Raw genomic sequence first — 21776 nt, forward strand, 5'->3', positions numbered from 1 at the left:
TAATACGGGTCTGCTAACTGGGTGAAGGTGGTACTGTACTGTATATGTTCACAAGAATTTATAGAATGAACTGATGTAAACCCAGAAGCTGACCTACGAAATTAAAAAAAACAACAACTTTACTCTGGTAATAAGGTCAGTAAATTTGATCTTTTTGGTAATATATATATTTGCTTACTCTTTTTCTTTTCATTTACAGCACTAAAGTAATGGTACAGTATTTGCAATTAAAGTACTTAATGTGTTTTTCGGTTTTCGATTATTTACAATTATGTTATGCGACTCTGTATATAACCCAATCTAAAAAAAAATCTATACTGTGCCAAAATGCTAAAACTGTTTAAAGCATTACATTTTCTTCAAAAGAGAAATGATTTCGTATGTATTGAATTGTTTTATGTTCTGTCTAATTCTGTGTTATTGTTTGGCTTTTTAATCAGGCTGTAGAGTATCTCGCAATTCAGCCACGACAGCTTCTTTAGGTGGTTGTGAAGCCAGCTGGGAAGGTGTTCCTTGCAGCATTCTCTGAAGCTCACCGATGAAGCGCTATGCTCTGTAGCAGGGGTGAAAGAATACCAGGCTTTTCGGTGCCGGTTTCTGGCTCCCTTTTTCAATGCATGAATTAAGGATTATCAATCAAGCATGCAAAGGATTGGTTGTGCCAGATCCTTAATTTGAAGGTCTGGTGTTTGCCAGTCCCTACTCTACTCCTGTGTAATACAGATAGACAATCAAGTAAGCATTGTGAAATTGTAATAGAAGCTCTTTGTTCTGTAATAGCTAGGCGGGAAAAACATCATAAGATATGGAACAGGTATAATTTTTAAACGAGACAACTATCTACAGATGATCTGTAATCATTTTGATTCATGCAGTTTTTCAAGTGTTGTTGCATTTGCTCTTTTATTTGGACATTGTTCAGCTTTTTCCTTCATTGACCTCAGTTTCAGTGTGTGGCACCCTTTCCTGTATGAGTCCAATATCCCTCAAAAGCCCACATCACACAGAGCCATTTACTGTATGTTTTGGCACGGTCATCTTGCACACTGGTTCTGAGCCGGCACTTGCTTTGAATATTCAAATCTTTCACAGCAGATGTCCTAGTTTGAATAGGATACATCTCTGAGAGAGAAAAAATAAATGAAGCAGAGTTGATTAATGAAAACATAAGTTCTGGCAATACACATATTAACAGTTCTGCAGCAGGTCGGTACCACCTCTTCACCACATAATGTAGGTATTTCATTATAGAATATTGGTACAAGCACGTCTAAGCTCATGTTTATGTCTCATGTCATACTGTCCTTTATTTTCTGGTGCAGTTTTTCTTGTTTTCTTTGGAGATCAGCCAGTTTCTCTGTTTTCAGTCGCTGCCTTTGCTGAATTAAAATCACCATGAGACCATGAAATGACATAATTCTTCCCATGTGACCGTCTTTTTCTTCTCCTTGCAAATCCAGTTCCAGACTGTGACGAGATACCTGTTCCATTGCTGTGGAGCGAATTTTTCCCACAGTGAAATGTTGGATCTGCACTATTTGTTCTAACTGGAGATGGGGGAGGGGATTAATTCCACCCCAGCACAGAACATGCTTGAAGTTTACATTTTAAAGTAAATAAGAAAACATACGTGGAAGGTTTAGTTTTGTGGCTACACCAACAAAAGAACACAAAGATACAAGATTATATAAGCTGGTGGACTTTATTTCACACATTATCTCACAGTTTAGAATTACATAAAATGTACAACAGGACAAAACATGGACTTGATCAATCTCCCTGATAGTGTCTTTCCTTTAACCATACACAAAAACATGAAAAAGGAACAGCACATGTAAAAGAATTAGACAAAAATCTCACTAAGTGCTCCCAGTTTACACCTCATCCTAAATTAACCCATTCATGTGTCTCCAGCACTGTCATTTTATACATATATACTGTAACAATATGGTGTTTACAAAATTGAGGGTACTAAGAGATGTACTGTATACAAACATTGAAGTAGACAGAAGTTAATTGAAGAGATACATCTCCTGTGTCCTTCAAAAACAGATGTAAAACTTTATTGCCTTAGTTACAGGACCTGCTGTTCTGATTGCTGTGTTTTGAACTTTTTAGAATAGCAAGATGTCGGGATTCTAACCAGCAGTCTTCCACTTGTGTAACAACCCTGCTCTGAGAGGTTGGATTTTGAATGTCTAGAAACCTTCACATTATGTTAAACTGATTAGATTAATCATTCTGATCTTTGCAGCAGGGTTAGATTACATATGGTAAATGAAAATACATTTAATGGAAGATTAATTGAATGTCTTAGTTTTACTTCATTTCAAAACTTGCACAAAATGACCACTTTAATAAGTGAAAATCATGAACCAGGAAGGACTCTCATTTGCACCGGAAAGTGTTTCCTTTAAAGAAAGACTATATTCATCTCAAGCAATGTGTAACACCCAGATATGTAACACTTTACTTTGTAACTACAACAAGATCTGAGGCCTCTTCTGAGGGTGACTTTTTCATTCGAAGCCAATGACAAAACCCAGTTTGGTACAGCAAAGACAGCATCTGTCCTGTCCCATCAACATGTGGATACTGGTATGCTCTGAGGCAAACAGGATAAGAAAAAGGGAACTAATTCTGAACACTTTTCAACACCTACTGCTTTTTTACTTATGGCACAATACGTTGTTTCTTTCTGTAAAGAAACACTCAGAAAAGTGATTGATAGTTAATAGTTGGTAGTTGCATTTATACACTACTTTTTTAAAGGATTGTCACAAACCACACGTAAGCACTTCTCACTGTTAACATCCATGCACTAATTAATCAATTATCTTTCTACACACTCTTCCCTCACTCTTCCCTATTTATACCCTCTCACTCCACTCAGTCTCTGCTCACTAATGAGGTTCCCTCTTCCGAGCTCAACCCTCGCTTTACGTTTTTCGGGAAAGAAACACTTTAAACCTAATTGTCTTTTGGCTCTCGAAACCCTAGCTCAATCCCTTGATTACGCCATCGCTTCATGTTTTTAGGATTTGGTTACTTTTGGAACTTTCCGGAACCTTTCCGGGATTAATCTACCACAGGCTGGCACAGGGAGTGGCTAACCAGCCTCTTTGCTGCAACTCCTGACAGGGATCCCCAAAGTATATTTTCTAAAATCAAGAGAAGTGACCCCCTCTGTCCCCCACTGAGGTGCAGTGCCCACAAGGGTGAAGTGTGGCAGCCATTGTGAGCCAGCAGCCCCATTATACAGCAGATAAGACAGCGCAGTGAAAAATTGCTTTATTAATTGAATCTGGGGGAGAGAGGAGACATTTACTTGGTCAGATTGTTCAAGCCCAGACTGGAAAGTAACAAAGACACTTGTATTTTCACCAACAGCACCATGAGGTCTTTAATCAAAGGACCACATTTTAGCATCTTATTTGAAGGATGGCACCTACTACAGTTCCCTTCTTGGTCACCATACTGGGAATTTGGTGTGATGTAAATGTCCCACAGTTCCTTATTGCTTCCTGTTGTCAGACCTATTTTCATAGTAAAGTGACTCTATAATTCTCTGTTGTTGCTATTTTTACTCTTATCTGCTACAGTAATGAACTTGTTCAATAATAAAACCTAAAGCTAGGCTTATGTGTGCAGCTGGCCAGGAAATAAAATAGGGAAATTAGAGATGCAAAATACTTTCAGCACAGATAGGGCAAAAACACAAAAAACTTTCAAAAACTCATTATTATTTACTCAAAGAAACCCAAAAGAGATATATTAAAGTCATGGAGAGTATTAGTGTTCTGTCAGGTAAAAAAATAATCTACTTAACATGAGAACCACACGTGCAATTATATTACAAAACATGTGACAAAAATGTAACAAGGAAAAAAACACCTGACACAAATTACACCTCCTTTACACCACCTTTAAAAGAACCCCCAGACTTTCTTAATATCTAAATGGCACTGTTATGCAATTATATTATACTGTTTTTGCAGCATAACACACAGTCCCATTCATACAAAACAGAAAATACCAGAGACTGACAGTTTTGGCTTACCATATGAGTTCTGCTCTTGACTTTTCAGAAAACTAAATAATCTGAGCATTGAATATTAAAAGATGACACTCTACAGTGCAAACACCTACTGAAAAGAGTGGCATTATTCCCATGGAGTATTTTTGGAAATGCCCTTACTTCTAATGTACACTGAGTGCATGCTCCTAACAATATATTCTACAGTAAACCTATTAGCACTTTCAAATACAACACGTATTATGTCTTTGATATTCTGTAAATTGTTTTTTCTTCATTCCACCAGGTACTGTAAATACATTATAAAATTATCTCTAAACAATGAAAAAGAATTTACAATGTTGTCTTATTTTTTAAAAAGCCACATCTACAGGCAATTTAAAGCTACATTATGTAGAAGCTGAATGAAGCCTAGGATTATTGGCTGATTTAAAAATTAAAGTTACTTTGTTTAAAATCTGATAGGGTTATGAACAAGAATGTCTAAAAATCATACTACGTCATTAGCAAAACATTGTCATTAAATGTCAGTTAAGCATCAGGATTTTTTTTTAAATGGTGACTTGCAAACGTCAGGTGTGTAAGATAAAACAATAATCTAACATCAAGGTTAGCAGAAAAAATGTGCATTTAGAGCATGCTTATGTGCTAAATTTAGAAATTAAACTTCAAGGCTGTTACTGTATTACATAAGTAAGAAAGAGTTCCACAAAAATTACTGACATCCTGAAACTTCAAAACTACAGTATACATTTTGTAGTAAAGCACAAGTTGTGACACGATAACATTCTAATTTTTGTGTTAGCTGGTTTTGACCTTGATACCTGGATAACACCACACCTCCAGGCACTTCTACTTGCACTCCATCTATCTAAGAGTTCATGGGCTTTAAGACAATATTGAGATATTCCAATTTTGCAAACCCATTGACCCTTCCACTTTTCTAAGGTAAAATGTATGAGTTATTTAACTAACTGTCCATGTCATAAGAGTCTATAAGATAAGGTTCATGTTGGAATAACGTTATACATTTGTTTTACCAATCCCAACTTCCAACCTGACTTAAACACGATGACCCCCCCTTGTGAAATCAAAGTGCTAGTTCACATGGTATGAAAAAGTGTTATTAAGATGTTGACTAGCAATGAGGGCCCCAGGATGCTCTAGGTAGTAGATTTTATCGCTTGCTTGCCTAAACCCAGCTTGGGAAATGGCTCGAGTGGCAATCATTGTTTACACAGTACATGATTACTACCAAGTAGCTCTGCCTCTTAATGACTGGCCGACTTCAACCTGAAGCAAATAAGAGCTGGGGTGGTGACCTGTCTTCTATGATTTGGTCTGTGTTTCTTCTGGGAGTCGCTGGACAATCCAGGTGCTGATCTCTTTGAGGACGGAGCTGGCTGTATCCGGGAGGTCGTGATGCAGAGCGTGATAGGCTCCATTGTACACCTGCAATCGGCAAACACACTGTGTCAGACACGAAAAGAATAATACAATCAATAATGCCCCACAATAACACCCACAAAACTTTAGTCCATTGCTTCATTCAATAAGCATTAAATAGTACTAACACAAGCCTGGATTACATTTACATGTTGTATTGCTGCATTTCTCAAAAATAAGAAGTACTGTAAGTGTTGGAATAACAGTTTTCTAAGGCCCTGCAAAAGCAGAGTGGTTCTGTTTTCCGGTTCACTGCATCCGTCTAGTTCTTGTGAACAGTGGTGATGAAACAACTGTACAGATACAATCTTATCAGCCTCAGAGCTGTGGAGTACATGAAGAGATCCGTGTGTTAATGTTTCCTAAATTGCACTTCCCCCCTTTAGGCTGGCAAGCGATTATTTGTAATGTCTTTGAATGCAGCTATTCATCATGAATGGCACTATTTTTTGCCTGCATATCTGCAGAGCAGCGCAACCAGCAACCTTTTTCTCAGTCTGTGTGAAACACTGTGGACAGAACAGGGAATGGGACATGGATTCACTTGAGTTGAATGCTCGGTCTACATTCGCCGCACATTGATCTGACAATGTCTGAGAACTATCTATTTTAACCTCTAGACTATTAACCTCTCAGTTATCCAAGCCTTGACCGACATTATATCAGTTTGACTGTCTGAAACACAGGTGAAGGCCTAGATCTACTGTACGTCACAGGCAGATTTCACATAGAAAGGCCCTGTATAAAGTCAGCACGCAGAGGCCTGTCATGGTTAGTTAATACATCTACAAAAAGGTTTAAAAAACCAATCTAACTGCTAATCACTCTTTCACGCCAAGTCTTTTCAGATAATTACATTTCTCTCTAAAAACACATCTCAAAAGGCAAGCATTGGGCATACATTAAATATTCTTTAATTATCATGAATGAAAAGGTGAAATGTGTGCATCATTACTTAGTATTTTATAAAACAATATGTATTTTCTGGTATTGCGTATTGAAATAGTCACCTCTATTAATAGTCACCTGTGGTTTTGCCACATTTCAGGCATTTCATTTTTAAAACCATCTAACTAGCCCTGGAGTTTGTTTATAGGATGGTGTGAAGCATCCTGTCTATATTTCAGCAATAGCAGTCAGACTGAGAAGAAAATGACCGGATGATGTTCATTTTTATACTGGAGGCCCCTAAAATAAACAAAAACATTTCCCAAGACTTTGAACTGCAGAGCCAGTCTGGAGACAGGGGATTTCTGTATATACAGTAGTGCTGTAACTGTGCCATTCCTTTCAGTCACCTTGGGAGCTCATTTTGCATCTCCTGTTCTTGCTCCCACAAAGCAACTTTGGAAAATGAATTGGGTTATTTTCCATGTGAGAAGAATCTGAACTCAACCACCTCCACAGCAGCCATATTTTCAGAAGGTGTTAGTCTATCTTAACCTCTACACTATTAACCCACATGAATTATCCAATCCATGAATGGCATTGTTTCATTTTGACTTGCCTTCAACTAATACATTTGCACCCTGTGAGATGCAGACAATAAATTTATCTGCAGAGTTTGCCAAGAGGGCAATTTGGTGGTACAGTGGTTTGCATTGTATTTGAAATTCCTGGGGTGCTACCTTCACTGAGTTTCTGTGTTCTCCCCTTATTTATATGGGTTTCCTCCAGGTTCTTCAGTTTCCTCCCACAGACCAAAGATATAAATGGCTTCTGGGAAAATTGGCCCTGCTGTGAATGTATGTGACCCTTGTGATATACTGGTGTCCTGTCCAGGGTGTATCCTGCCTTGCTTGCTGAGATAGGCTTCCCCCACAACCTTGTATTGAATTAAGTGGTTAAAAGATGGATGGATGAAATTTCACAGGATTACAGCACAGGCTGTGCTGATATCTCCTGCAGTTTGAACTAGTTTTATTTTACACTACTCGAAATACAATGCAATCTGGGAATGAATTTGGAATCTCTTTCTGTCACTCCAGTTTAGTAACCATTCATAGTGGCTTCAATTTTCTATTTATTGTTTCATCATTACATTTATTGGTTCCTCAAGATTTTGATTATAGAATAAATCAGGGATTCTTCACAGTACATATTTCTGTTTGCAATGTGTCTGACACACTGCAATGCGCCACTTTTAGCTAAAATTGAATTACTGTGGTTCCTTTTCAAAGTAGTCCTAGTGAATTTCTGCAAAGCCTATCTGTAAGAACCCAAGTGTTCATTTAATTACCTACTGTATGTAATCCTTTTTCTTTCTTCTTTCAGGTGAGACTAAGCAATAAATGCTTTCTTTTGTCTGCTTCATTAAAACGTCTTGTTTAATTCATCTATACAAACACCTACACATATAAAAAATCAGTCTTTGAACTTTTTGAAAAGCTGTGAAATTCCATCTCTAACCACCCACAAAAGTGTGCATTTAAATGTACCTGGTAGAACAAATTTAAATTATAATGTAAGAATTCCCCCTTTTATAATAGTGTGGGTTTCGCATAACTTTTTGTGACAATGGAGCGAATACGACTTTGAAGCATTGTTTCTAAACATGATGGTTAAAGACTTACAGCAATGAACATGCTTATACAGTATTTTCATCTAATTCACACATTGTTAAGATGTTTAGGAGCATTGAGGACAGACACACAGCTTGGCTTCCTGGAACAAATTTCCTAATCATGCTTCTAACAGTATGGAATCTCATACAAAATGTGGATTTTTAAACTAGTTGCAAAAGCAATTGAATAATTTAGATGAGCCTCCTTTTATTTAATATCCTTTTTATATTCTATGTAATATTTATTTTAGAAAGGCAAAGCAGTGTAAGGAAAAAGTACTTAAAGGAGATTTAAACAAAAAGTTTTGGAGAAGGTTTAAACATAATCCCAACCACTATCACACTTTTTTACTATTACTAATTTATTTTGGCAGTATTTTGAATAAGTTGAATTTGCAGCCTTTTATGCAACTGTGTATTTTACTGGAATGATTCAGGTGAAGTACCCTGCTCAATGATATAACAACAGTGTCTCATCTGGGTTTTGAACCCACAACCCTGAAATGTATAATATACGGTATAGTATATGTAAAGGGACTTTTCTAATGTTTTTCAATCAATTTTTTCCTTTCAACATACTCAACAATTGTTTGAGTATACTGTACATGTCACAACTTCCATCTATCCATTTTCTAACCACTCTATCCAATTCAGTGTCACGAGGCAGGTGGTGCCAATCCCAGTAAACAATGAGAACAAGGCAGGGGCCACACCAGATGAGACCCCAGTCCATCACAGGGCAGACAGACAAAACTTTTCCCCTGAAGCCTATTAACTTATGAGCATGTCTTTAGCCTGTGGGAGGAAACCCATTCATACATGAGGAGAACATACAAACTCTATGCAGATAGCACCCCAGGTCCTGAATTGAATCCAGGGCTCTATTGCTATGAGGCAGCAATGCTAACCACTGTGAAACCTATTGCCCACATGGCACAACATAACTGATTTAAAAAAAAAAAGTTGTTTCCAAAAAACAACTACATTTCCTTTGTGCTGTAATTCAAATTCAAAACAGTATCATAAAAAAGTAAGAACCACAGTTGCACTGATTGTTCTAGACTCTGAATGAAATCCTGAAATGAAAGAGGCCTTTTTGGGGCAGGGGGCTAATAATTACCTTCAATTTTTTATCCAGGCTCTGTGCTTTTTCGTACATCACTTGGGAGCCCTTGATGTCACAGAGTTTGTCAGCGTCTCCGTGGAGAAGCAGAAACGGCCAGGCGATGTTGGGCAGGGCTTTTTCAATCTTGGTAGCGGCGTTCATTAACTGCATGCCAAAGGAAATTCGCAGGCCTCCATGACTGTTCAGAGCATCGCTGTCATAGGCCTCAACCTGCCTCAGCACAGAGAGGGGACAGTGAAGGCCAACAGAGTGGACAAGCTGCAGAAAACCTCTCTGACAAACATTACTGGGGTGTGAGCTCCTCAGCTGAGCGAATTCTATACACAATGCCCAAAACAGCCAGTACTGAAAATATTTTAAAGGCCATGAAAAAAATAAATCAATTAGTGAGCTCAAAGGTAGTGTTTCAAGCCTCAGGTGCTGAATTGAACAGAAGGTCCAGTTTGTCTACTTTGTGTTTCTTTTTTTTTCCATTAAAATTCATTTACCTGAACTTATCTATGAAGATAAGTGCATAAAAACTTATGAGCTAGGTGTGATTGTACACCCTCTTAGTGTAAAGATATCAATTTGGCTTTCCTGTGTACTATAAAAAATGAAGTGGGGATTAACAGGGTAGTCAGAGTGTGTCCACCTTGAATATTCTCTGAAATTCAATTGAACATGAATCAGTGTCTAAGAATGATTGATCACTGCTGTGTATGTTTTATTAACTACTACCCGTTCAAAGAACAACTATTTTTGCAGACATTTATGAGCACACCTTCTCCATAAGAAGTCAGACAAACATCATCTACAAAGCAAAAACAGAAGCAATCCGGTTCGTACTAATGCTTGATCAACCATGAAAAAGGGATTGCTGAAGGAATGTTTTGCATGGCTGCCTCATGTGCATCTTATAATTATTTATGAGAACCTTCTGAATTTTTCATATAGTATAATGTATGAGAACTGAATACTTCTTTTCAGCATCTTAACTGTCCAGCAGTACTGGACTGGACTCACGTTTCTCTTCTGAGGGCTGCGGTAGTGCCCTACGCTAGCTGCAGTTGTGCCCTTACCCTTTGCCAGCAGAAAAGAACAGTGGCTCTGTAGTTTGCTTTCCTCTAATTTAGAGAGAAGTCATTTCAGTTTTTGTTTATGCAGAAGACAGAAGCAAAACGCTCTGTAGAGTCCTGGCTGTGGTGGGGTGGGGCTGTATACCACAGAGTGATGTACAGATCAAGTAAGAAAGAAACTTAAATCCACTGGGCTTGTGAATACTTCTTTCTTTGCCCTGGTTCTATATTTAGCTTGTGACATGAAACACATCACGCTCTGATGTAAAGACAAGCTTCCTCTTGAAGTAAAAAACTACAGTGATAGACATGAATACATGTATGTGTTGTACGTGGGTAACTCCGACTGAAAAACCAGTATTCAGAAAAAAAATATGAAATTAAAATGACATGCAGGCTCCAGCATACAGAACACAGATCTGAGCTGTCTCAGATAAAGGCATTTAAGGCATCCCTTGCACAGCATTAATTCACAAAAGAGCTTTCAGATTAAGGACCTTTATATTTCAAGCTCTTCAAACACATGCAAAGGATTTGAATTAGCAACCAAAGATCAATTTCTTGACAAGAAAGCTGAAGGGAGTGGGTGTTTATTACCATTGTAAACCCCAGTTCATCCACTTCTGTTCTAAAATTGCCTCTGCAATAGAATAGATCTAATGCCTACCAAAATAACAAGCTATGATTTAAATTAACAAAATATCCTTTTCACACAAATTGAAGCCCTTTTTCTTTTCTCTGGTACAGAATGACTGTTACCGAGAAGCTCATTTTGTGTAACACAATAAAGAGATTTTTCACCATCTGTTGCCCAGGCAGATGACTTTCTTTGAAATATTACTGGATTTTTTTAAACAATGTTCTAGCATTAGCTAGAACACCATACCAGAACAGACAGTACCAATTTAACGCTAATATCCTTTATAAGAATTATCTAAAAATACAAAATGTTAATGCAAACTGTCTCTGAACAACAAGACAGTGTGTGGGAGCTGCAGTGAACAATGGTTTTAGTCAGCTGTGAGTGCAAGACAGAGGGGGTGAGACACAGTCAGTGAAAGGCTCACCTAATCTGTTCTCTACCTCTTTCAAAGTGTTTTATGGCTTGACAGGCATTGTAAACCTGACCAAGAATTTACCTCCTGCCCTGTTCTGTCTCCACATTGCTAAGGTTTTAAAGGCTATAGCCTGCAGTATATAACCACATCATTATATTCTACTGGACTGAATACCATCCTGATCTTGCCTGGTGCAACAGGGAACACCTCTGCCTGCAGCCAAGCTGTAACCTCTAATTTCTCTTTCTAAAATTAATTCTAAAGTCCATAAAGGACTTTAAACGGTAAAGGGCAACCACAATACTGTTGAAGGATTCTTTGTTTTGACAGAATATTGCAGCTCTTCAGGCAGTGGTGGCAGTGATGACTTTCTCTCAACTGTAAGACATAGCTGCCATTAATACAGTTAAGATGTTTATCTGGAACTTCACAATGCAGATCTTTTAGTCCAGCTTTCATAGTACATCTCAGTCCTGTGAGCAGTAAAGTGATAGTGTGATTTTGTTTAGTCTCTGGTAATAAATCAGAGATCAAGATCATGAAATTGACTGTGTATCTAGAGGGACAGCGCAGTGAAAAATGAAATATGTTATCATGACGCTCTATGATGCATTTCCAGTAAGGCCCCAGGTTCTTAAATAAAAACATGATTAAAAACCTCAGGTCCCAAACAAACAAGCATCCTTTTGAATTTAGTTTACTGGGCGGAGATAAAATGAAGAGAGAGATGTCAAGCACTGATTTTCCTTTGTATCAGCTGTCGAGATGTTGCAATTATGTGTTGAAGCCCAAGGTACTGTGTTAATTAAAAACAGTTTTCCATCTGATGAAGACAAAAATATGAAAATATGCATGTGTGACAAATCCTTTCCTTCTCTTGGCAGGTGAATCACTATCTTCTGTTTCTTCTCACTGTAGTTCCTGTAGATTGACGTTTTAACCAGTCAATGGCTGTCTAGTATGGCTTCCCAACGCCACTCTGAAAAATCTATCGATTGTGACAATTGTAGCAGCTGTGACAGGTTCTTTATTTACATAAAACAGCATTTGGACACAGAGTAAGATACTGCTTATAAACAATTCTCTGCATTCAACATGAAGCAGTAAACCCACAGCAGTAAAGTAGGAGATGTTACCTGTTTCTGATCTCGTGATATCCATTTGGAATCTATTGAACCCAAGGACAGGTTTGGCACCAGGTGGTATAAGAGCTTGGCTATGAATACCTGCAGGGGTGAAGGAACTGTGATGAGAAAACTGTTGCATTTCATTCATCCATCCACTTTCTAACCACTTTATCGAGTACAGGGTCGTATGAGGAGCCGGAGCCTATTCCAGCAAACAATAGGTGCAACACAGGATACACCCTGTATGGGACCCCAGTCCACTGCAAGGCACACTGACTCACTCCACGGCCACTTTTCCCAGAAGCCACTTAACCTTCCAGTATGTCTTTGGACTCTGGGGGAAAACCAGAGAACCCAAAGAAAACCCACACAAACATGGCAAGATCATACAAACTCCATGCAGATAGCACCCCAGGAATTGAACTCAGGGCCCCAACACTGCGAGGCAGCATTAATAACCACTGTGGATCTGTGCGACTGCCCCGCCCACTGTTACTTTTCTCCTTTAAAAAGAAAAAAAAGAAAGAACATCACTAAAGAACCCAAAATTGATGCGAAGCACAAGTCAGTCCATTGAGCCTGGGATGTAATCTGGCGGTGTTTATATTTCACTCATAACTCTGCGGTGAGACCTACTGCACTTGTACTGCCTCATTTCTCTCAATGAAGGGAAGTGTGTAAATTCTGTTTTTGGTATTTACCGAATCATTATGTTGAGCAAGGTTTGCAACAGGTTGCATTTCGAAGCTCTTGCTGAATTAAATCTGCAGGGAATGTGTGAACTACTGCACATTGCTTCTTGACTGGATTTTGCTTAGAAAGCATTTGATAGTTATCATTTTGGAAGGCCTTCCGCCTTCTTAAGTTACACATAATTGTCCTAAAAAACATACATAAAAATCCAACTAAGAAAAACTGGCTTAAAAAATGGTGTCCTAGAATTGCCCATCTGGGACTAAATCATTGCTGTTAGAAAGCTGACCACCTTGAATACCTTCTCCCTATTGACTGCTTTAGATTAAGAGACTTTCAATCCTTTCTCCAATGCTAATAATAGCCAAATTAATCTCTGTTGGTACATGATATGACTATAATAAGACCTAATCAGATTTGTGGACCAGAATATATACATAAAGAACCTTTTAAGAAATCATTTTTATTTAAATGATGCTGTCTAGATATGGAAATGGATATTAGAATAAAACATTTTAAAAACATTTGATTGTTTTGTAGTAACAAAACTGGAAATTGCAAGTCATTCTCAATTTGCATGTAAACCTGTGAGTTTTTTCACATGACTTTACAAACCACAAGTAAATAGGGGAAGTTTGTCTGAAAACAGAACGCAACATTCAAAATGACTGGATTTCACATCTACATTTTATTTACATTATAAAAAAACTAGTTAATGTCACAGAGAGGTGGGTGTATTTATCTCTCAATACTTGTAGCCTTCAGAATGAATAAATGTTCAGTGATTCAGAAAGGCAATAATGATCTACTCTTTCAAAATCACTCGCCAAGGGCAGCGCTAAAGATTATTCTTTTGCCTCTGACCAACCAAATCTTTTCTCATCAACCACCAGAATTTATACAGCCCCATCTTTAAAGAAATTAAGATGAAAAAGCTGATTACAATCAGACGTCAGTTTTGGAGCTTGTCATAAGATTTTAAAAAATCCACACAGAAATTTTGTGTTAATGTGTCTGGTTTGGGGTAAACAGAATACCTGTGATCAGTGACTTAATCAATAACAACGTACAATAGCTTATTGGTTCTTACAAGAAAAATTCATTTGTAATTAATTTAACTGATATTGCAGACAACTAGAAACAAATAAATCCTAGTTGCTTTTATGAAATGTACACATTGTTAAAAGCCAAATGTTTTGTTTGACAAATAGTCTACCTAGAATGAGCAACTGAAGTCTGACCCTACCCAATCGCCTGCAAGCCATTTGTCTTTAAATACGTCCCAAACAACACAGCCACAGCTCTGTAGTACCACACCTCCAGCACCTGTCCTAGGCCTCTTGGAAGACAGGCGCATCCCCCACTAATTGCATTGCATGTCTATAGCACCCTGTGGACTGCAGGGGTCGCTGAGAGCAACCTACCTTAGTGGCACTCAGTCAACTGTGTGCTACCACTTGGGGAATCCTACTTACATTCAGCTAGTGACATGACCCAGGCTCGAACCCGTGATCAAGAAGCCCATCCTGTGCTTGAGGATTTGTTTAATAATCATGAGCGCAATATGTCATGGAACAAGTCCACTCCATCCTGTTCAAGCATCATTTGTCAGTGCTGCTGTATCTGGTGAAACAAGTTCAATACCAAGCTTTCAATAACTGATCTCTGGAGATCACCTCAGCCAAGTGCATCTTTCTCACTCCTTCCATCTAATTTGGAACTGCTTCTTCCAATTTAGGATCGCAAGGGAGCCGAAACCTATCCCAGCAAGCACTGGGTGCAAGGCAGGCTACACCCTGGATGTGATACCAGTCCAGCCCCACACACTCACACTAGGGTCAACTCTCCCAGAAGCCAATTCACCTAACAGTATGTTTGCAGAATGTGGCACCCAGCTAAGAGCCATGCAAACAGAGGGAGATCACACAAACTCCACATGGACAGTTCCCAAGGTCCTCAATTGAATTCAGGGCCCTAGTGCTGCGAGGCAGCAACGCTCAATCTAAAACATTAGTTACATACTGCAAATATAAAGGAGGAATTGATTGGCTACAGCTTTAACAACAATTCTTCACTTCCTCCTCACAATCCCTTTCTGAAGCTAAAAAAGCAGCCATGGGCACATGCACAATAAAAAGTTCTCATTGTGCTGAGTCCTTTTCTGTGATGAAGACAATAACGTGGCGTTATGAAATGGATTACTCATAGTCAGAATGGAAAAGACAAAAGCACAAGCATTCACATCTCTACTCGTTACAAATGTCTTCTTATTCTTTTGGGAATGATTCAGTAATGGGTTGGTGCTATCAATCAACATCGTACAAGCTAGCCACAGAGAGCAGACCGCACTTCATTTCTCAGCTCTCAGCAGCTCCATTTGATTGCTTCGATTTCTCTTCGATCAATGCCTACCCACACGCTTCATGCCTTAAAGATGTATTTGCGCACTTCAGTCCATAAGCCCCTTTGAAGAACCATCTGTCTCTCTTGCTGTAGGTCTTACGCTTAAAATGTTGTGATGTTACCCAGATGTGCATAACATGCAACAAGCAATTCAATAACATGTCAAGGAAATGCAAACACATTATCCTCTGCATGGTATCCCTCGTGTGGAGTGTTGACAAAGGTATGCACAGCTTTAGAGTGGGGATAAAGGGTGCTTCTGTGTGAAACACACTCCATTCTGCACCTTCAGCAGACATCCAATAGTCTTTTCATCTTTCTCTGTGCTGTATATAACAATCATTTCCAGTTTTTCAGTTCCATGTCCACTTCGCTAACCTGTAATATTCAATGCTATCTTTCTACATTGCCTGTAAGTTGTCTGTTTTATAGGTCTCACATTTGTTTGTATTTATCATGTTTGTTGCACATACCACACAAATGTCTACTTTTGCATTCGAGTCCCTACCTCAAAGTTGAATATTTACAGTACTGTATGTTTCCATTCAATTCAAGAAACAACTAAAAAATAGTGAATAACTTTCATGTTTAGTAGTTTTAGCTATTATCATCAGTAATAAAACACAGACACATTTCTACCTTAAATTCAATTCAATCACCAGACATTAACCAGCTTCCTCCAGCTCTACGCGACCAGAAATCAATGCGAAACAACTTTCATCAGAAGGGTTTTTTTTTGCCTCTCTATTGTGTGGCAAGTTATCAGCACACGCTGTTTGGTTTGTACAAAGAGGGCTGCAGCAGATGGGCAGCAAAATAATCTCATTTCCTGTCTCCTTAAGGGCTTCGATTAATTTAAAACAATTCCAGCTCCATGAATCAATGTGTCTGGTACTTAGCGTCAGATACTCAAACACAGAAACACTGTAAAAACAAACAGTACTGAAAGGTCAAGAGGAAATCAACCCTTGTGATCCTTGTCATAAGAAAAAAGAGAAGATGGTTATTTCCACAAAGTATCAAAGAGATAAAGGAGATTGTAACCTTGCAGCAAGGCTATCTGATTTGCATTAGAAATGATCGGTATGCTACAGCTATCATAAGACTTTTAAAAATGCATTAAAAAAGGCATAAAAAATGTGTACCATTACTTAATTGAATACAAGTGCTTGGCAAATTTTATCAGATACTCAGACACTGCACAAAGGCGATTCAAGATATATCTGATGCTTAAATAAAGTAAGTAAGTTAAATAAAGTAGTGTAGAAAGGAGGCAGTTCAGTGGATATTGGGTCATGCGATGATCCAGATCAGTGTGGAGCACCCTGATAGGGTGTTCATGCTGAAGAGCTCAGGTATCTCAGAGAGTTTTTCAGCACTGCCTGATCCCTCGTGGGGCAGCCAATGGAAAAAAGGACAAGGCCCGACAGTGAGACTGAAGGCCTCACCTGCTTTTCATATCCTCTGCTCCCATGCCAGGGATGCAGCGCTAAAACAGCAATACAGTATGTGTATGAACCTGCAGCAGTTATGCACAAAAGAGAAAAAGAGCACTCTGGTCACAGCTAATGCTGATGGTGGGGATATTGGGGTGCTGCAGGTCATCACAGAGGCCCAGAAATAACACTTGTGCTGGCTGTGGTAAAAAAAAACAACAACAATGTGTAGGATAGCCAAACAGAGGGCTCTTTCAAAATACAATCAATTCTGTGCATGGCCTCTCGGTTTCTATAATTGATGCTTCAGTGCAATGTATTCCACCCACAAGCTCTCACCATGTATGAAGGCTAATCATTTTAATAATTGTATCCGTGGGAGTTCTTAAAGTTCAGCACTTTGCTCTCCAAAGGTAAAGTGAAACAGCAGGAGTGGGGCAGCAGTGACATCAGCTCTCGGGACTCGGAGACTGAAGTACCTTAACAGGAGTTGCTGATTCGGGGTTCATTTGGACCATGGGGGAAATTAGCACAAGCCCAGCAAAGTCGTTTGGCCTCTCGCAGGCTGTCAGGATAGAAATGGCTCCCCCCTGGAAAAGACACAGACACACATTTAGAGCTGCAGGCCTCCTGGGCTGAAAGTAAACTTAATACAGGGTTAGTCGAAATGTTGTCAACAAGTATAAATGCCAAATAGTTTACTAAAGTTTTGTTTTCTCCTCCACAGATGGCGAAGGATTGTAAGGTAACTTTGATATTTATGCTTTCGTTTGAAACCTCTTTGTGTCACGGTAACCCATGTAATTAATTTGTAATAAACTGTCAAAGTTGTCGACAGCAGCTTGACCAACCCTGTATATGACAAGGAAGGTGCTATATTCCTAAACAGAGCAGCAAAAAACATTAGCAAACATCTATCCATCCATTTTCTAACTGTTTTATCCAATTTAGGGACATAAGGGAGCTGAGGTTTATGCAACGGGGGCAAGGCAGGATACAGCCTAGACAGGACACCAGTCCACTGCAGGGCACACACAGACACGGACAAAGATACACACACACTCACACCAGAGCCAGGTCTCTTAGAAGCCAATTAACCTACCAGTATGTCTTTGCACTCTGGGATGACACCCACACAAACAGCACATACAAACTCCATGCAGATAGCACCCTAGGACAGGAAATGAAGCCAGGGTGCCACCAAGCCACCCTTGCAAACATCCTGTGACTTTGAAAACAGAATATTTGTCACTGTGTTGTTTTTCATTTGTGTTCCATGTCTCTTGGACATTTGAACTTTAAGCCACGCAAATGTGGATAATGGCTATTTAAAAGTCACAAAGTAGCCTAATACCCTAATACAAAAATAAACCTTTTAAGAAAAAGTAAAAGTGAAACTTGTGCCAAAAACTCTAGGCTTCATCAGTTGTCTCTGTTATTTTTAGGAAACCCACACTGGTAACCAGACCTTCGGCAAGATACTGTATAATGAAATACTCCCTCTGTTATTCATCAGTCAGTCTAAAATGTCTTTGTGACTGTAACCATTTGGATTGTTAGGCTGATTCTATCAATTTAGTTTGTGTTTTTGTAAGACTTTCACAGAGAAAATCAGCACAATGTAACCATATGATATGAAATAAAAATAGAGCCTAATTTCCACCTACCAATAATAAAAACATTGTTATTATTAGGATCACTTCACAAAATAATGCACTTAAGAGTTACTTTTTGACAAATTCTCCTTCACTTGACATTTCTGAAACACCCTTTCAGGGTAGAGAGAGGTAAGAGGACATATTGAAGTTTTTGCCTTTTCTGTTGGCAGCTTCTGCTTTTTAGGTTTGTCAAGTGTCATTCTACAGCTCACCTTAATTGTTTTTCACCTTATGTAACAATAATAACAAGGGTGATGCAGACACTTAGGAGAACAATGGTGCTGAGACTGCAGCCTGTTTTTATACCACTCAGCTCTTCACGAGATAATTGATAGCCACATTATTTTCTTTTCCAGTGTCAAGAAATCCTCTTGTTAATCTGATTCAATAAATTCACCTCCAACCGCCACAGGATTCAGGATGATGCGCCTGTTATGAGTGTTTGTGTTTTGCCACCTAAATTAGAGAATGCTATTTTTAAACACAGTGACCTTTCTGCTTCCATATCCATCAACTCCACAGCCATCCCCCGGGGTCTCAAAATGAACTCAAACACAAGAGCTGCTCAGCGTGACTCCAACAAATTGGGGGGTTGAAATGATTCCATTTATCACAATCTCGGTGGTTTGTTTATATCGGTCAACGATGCCTGACCAGCAGGACGGGTGAGGCAGTAGAGCTGGACTGAGTTTCTCGGATGGGAGGAAATGAGTCAGACTATAGCACATCAACCAGTATCAGAGGCCAGTGAGCTCTGTGGACAATATCATCACTGTGCTCGGGGCTGAAAAGCGAGGGAAGGGAGTGGGGGAAATGAAAGGGGAAGGGCAGTGTCTGTCTCTGATCACGAGTGACGCAAAGCTTCAGAAAAAAGGACCCAGGGGTTTCTACTGACTTCCAAAGGACCTCCTCCCATCAGTGTGGGGGATGCGATACAAAAGATCAACAATATACATGGATGTAAAATATTTTTTAAAAAGTTTTTAAATCAAGCCAGAGTAATGTAATGCGGTAGTCTGCCTTTGCTTTGGGACGCCGCATGTGCTTCTGCTAGCCCGCCTCAGCTCATCAGTGCGCATTGCAACTGTGGAAGGAGCTTAGACCGATATTTGTGTTTCATATGCATCTGGAAGCCCTGTGATCACATGATATCGGGCATGATGGGTTTTTGTTTTTGAAGGAACAAGCAGGGAGAGAATGGAGAATTCCGTTACCATGGAATGTCCGACAATGAAGACTGGAAGGCCAGGGTGGCGGCTCTTCATGATGTCGATGTGCTGCAGGGAGTCCCTGATGAAGATGTGGAAGTCAGAAATCACCATGCGGTCCCCCTCACTCTGCCCGTGACCCACTGTCAAATACGAGGAGGAGGAGACACCATTAGCTCTGTGTGCATCAGTATTCACCCAGCAGAAAAAAATATAAAGGTAATATAAATTACATACAAAAACACCTACATATGCCTGATAATGCTTGGAACGACTCAAACTGCTATGTAACAGGTGTCACCGGAGTAAACCATTATATTCAAATGGTAAAGAGTTCAACTTTGATTTCTCTTTGACACTCACTAGCCACAGATTTGGAAAGATTCTGAGCTAAAACGGCATGGCTAAGATGTGGTACAGCATGTATCCCACAAAGCACTGGAACAGTCCCTGTCAAGCTCCACCCCATTCTTCCAGTAGGACCAATTCCATTTGGTATTGTGATTAAGGGTAGGTGTATGTGCAATTCACCTGTATATACAAAAGGGCCCAGGGCTTTTTCAAAAATTTAAAAGCCTGGCAGAGAGAAGTGATGGGTTTCAGGCTCATGTTCCTCAAGTCAACCGCACACTGCCTGGCAGTGAAAGACGCCATCTGATGTTTGGCCCAGTGAAAGCAGGAGAAGAATAAGTAAATGTATCAGGAAGGGATGGAAAGAGCAGTACATTGATGAAGATGGAAAGGCCAGCAGAGAGTTACAGAGGAGATTGTTGGGTTACTGAAACAAGTGATATTCATATTGTGTATGTTCACAATATTCCCAGCTTTTCACTACATTCTTCTCCTCATCTGGTTCCCAGGTTGGAATTTATTGAACCTCCCCCAAGGCAATACACAATTGTTCTCTGCTTTAGAAAATCTGATGTGTCTGGGCTCTGAAGTGCCAGATTAACGACAACAACAATAAAAGAAGAATGCAAGGAGGAGCTGGGACTTGCAGTCATACAGTACATGGCACAATTGACAAAAGAAAACATGAAACAGAAGGAATGTATTAGATTATTATACAGATGGAACCACATGAATAATCGAGTATTGCAACACAGCTCCTTCAGCCTAAACAATAGCCGCAACACAATGCCTAGAAGAAAGCTCTGTTGCCCATTTGAAGATTGTGAAAAAGAATGTTCTTCTGCTAATTGAATACATCTGCAATGTAACATGTTACAATTTTTAAATACAGTATATGTACATTTTCCTCAAGAAACATTTTTGCAGATGACGTAGATCTCTAATAGAAGTGTCGTGTGGTGAAAGCAGAGCAAGATGCAGAATGCCGATGCAGAAAACAGTGACATTCAGGTAAAAGCTTAAGGTCAGATTTTCAATAAACAGTTCAATAAGTCAATGTCTTCATTTTAGCTCTGCTTATTTCTCTATATATTATATTTACTGTGTTGTTCTTTTCTGTTTATATACAATACATTGACAGTTCTTTTCTAATTTGGATCAAACGTAAGAACCAATGCCAGTTGGATTAAAAATTTAGAAAATGTGTTTATTTCACATTTGGCTTAGAATCACTACAACACAGAAAGCTCCTTCATCCCAGACTAAGTGAATGAAGTTTTGAACTATTGACCCTGCACTTATGCACACTAGTTTCCACTTTATCAGCAAAGAACCTAACAGTGATGTTGCTGGACAACATACCAACTGGGAAACTGGGAAGTTGTTCAGGAAAGTAAAATTAATGAATGTCAGAATTTAAATAACGGAACGGGACAATCCTCAACAGGGCTAGATCCTGTTGAGGTTTTGTAACAATATAACTAGTAACTTGATGATGCTTCCTGTTTGTAAACTGGCGGACACATGACTCAGTAATTGGCAAAAACCCAATGGTGTCCCATAAATGGTAAATTGTCGTATCTGGTAGTAAGGAATAAGTAAACGCTTATTCC

At 39.1% G+C, this 21776-nt stretch overlaps 1 protein-coding gene across 4 annotated transcripts in view; it reads right to left on the reverse strand.

Moving 5' to 3' along the window:
• Positions 1-1683: 1683 nt before the first annotated feature.
• Positions 1684-21776, reverse strand: part of mgll (monoglyceride lipase) — a 54712-nt gene continuing 34619 nt past the window's right edge. For all 4 annotated transcript variants that reach the window (XM_088636528.1, XM_088636527.1, XM_088636526.1 and 1 more), the window contains 5 exons: positions 19819-19955; positions 17426-17536; positions 12424-12513; positions 9166-9381; positions 1684-5488 (listed from right to left, as the gene is read on the reverse strand). In XM_088636528.1, coding sequence (XP_088492654.1) covers positions 5366-5488; positions 9166-9381; positions 12424-12513; positions 17426-17536; positions 19819-19955 — 677 coding nt within the window. In that variant the 3' untranslated portion in view covers positions 1684-5365. The remainder of the gene's footprint in view (positions 5489-9165; positions 9382-12423; positions 12514-17425; positions 17537-19818; positions 19956-21776) is intronic.

This window comes from Lepisosteus platostomus, chromosome 6 (assembly GCF_059453375.1).
Source record: "Lepisosteus platostomus isolate fLepPlt1 chromosome 6, fLepPlt1.hap1, whole genome shotgun sequence".
NCBI lineage: Eukaryota > Metazoa > Chordata > Actinopteri > Semionotiformes > Lepisosteidae > Lepisosteus > Lepisosteus platostomus.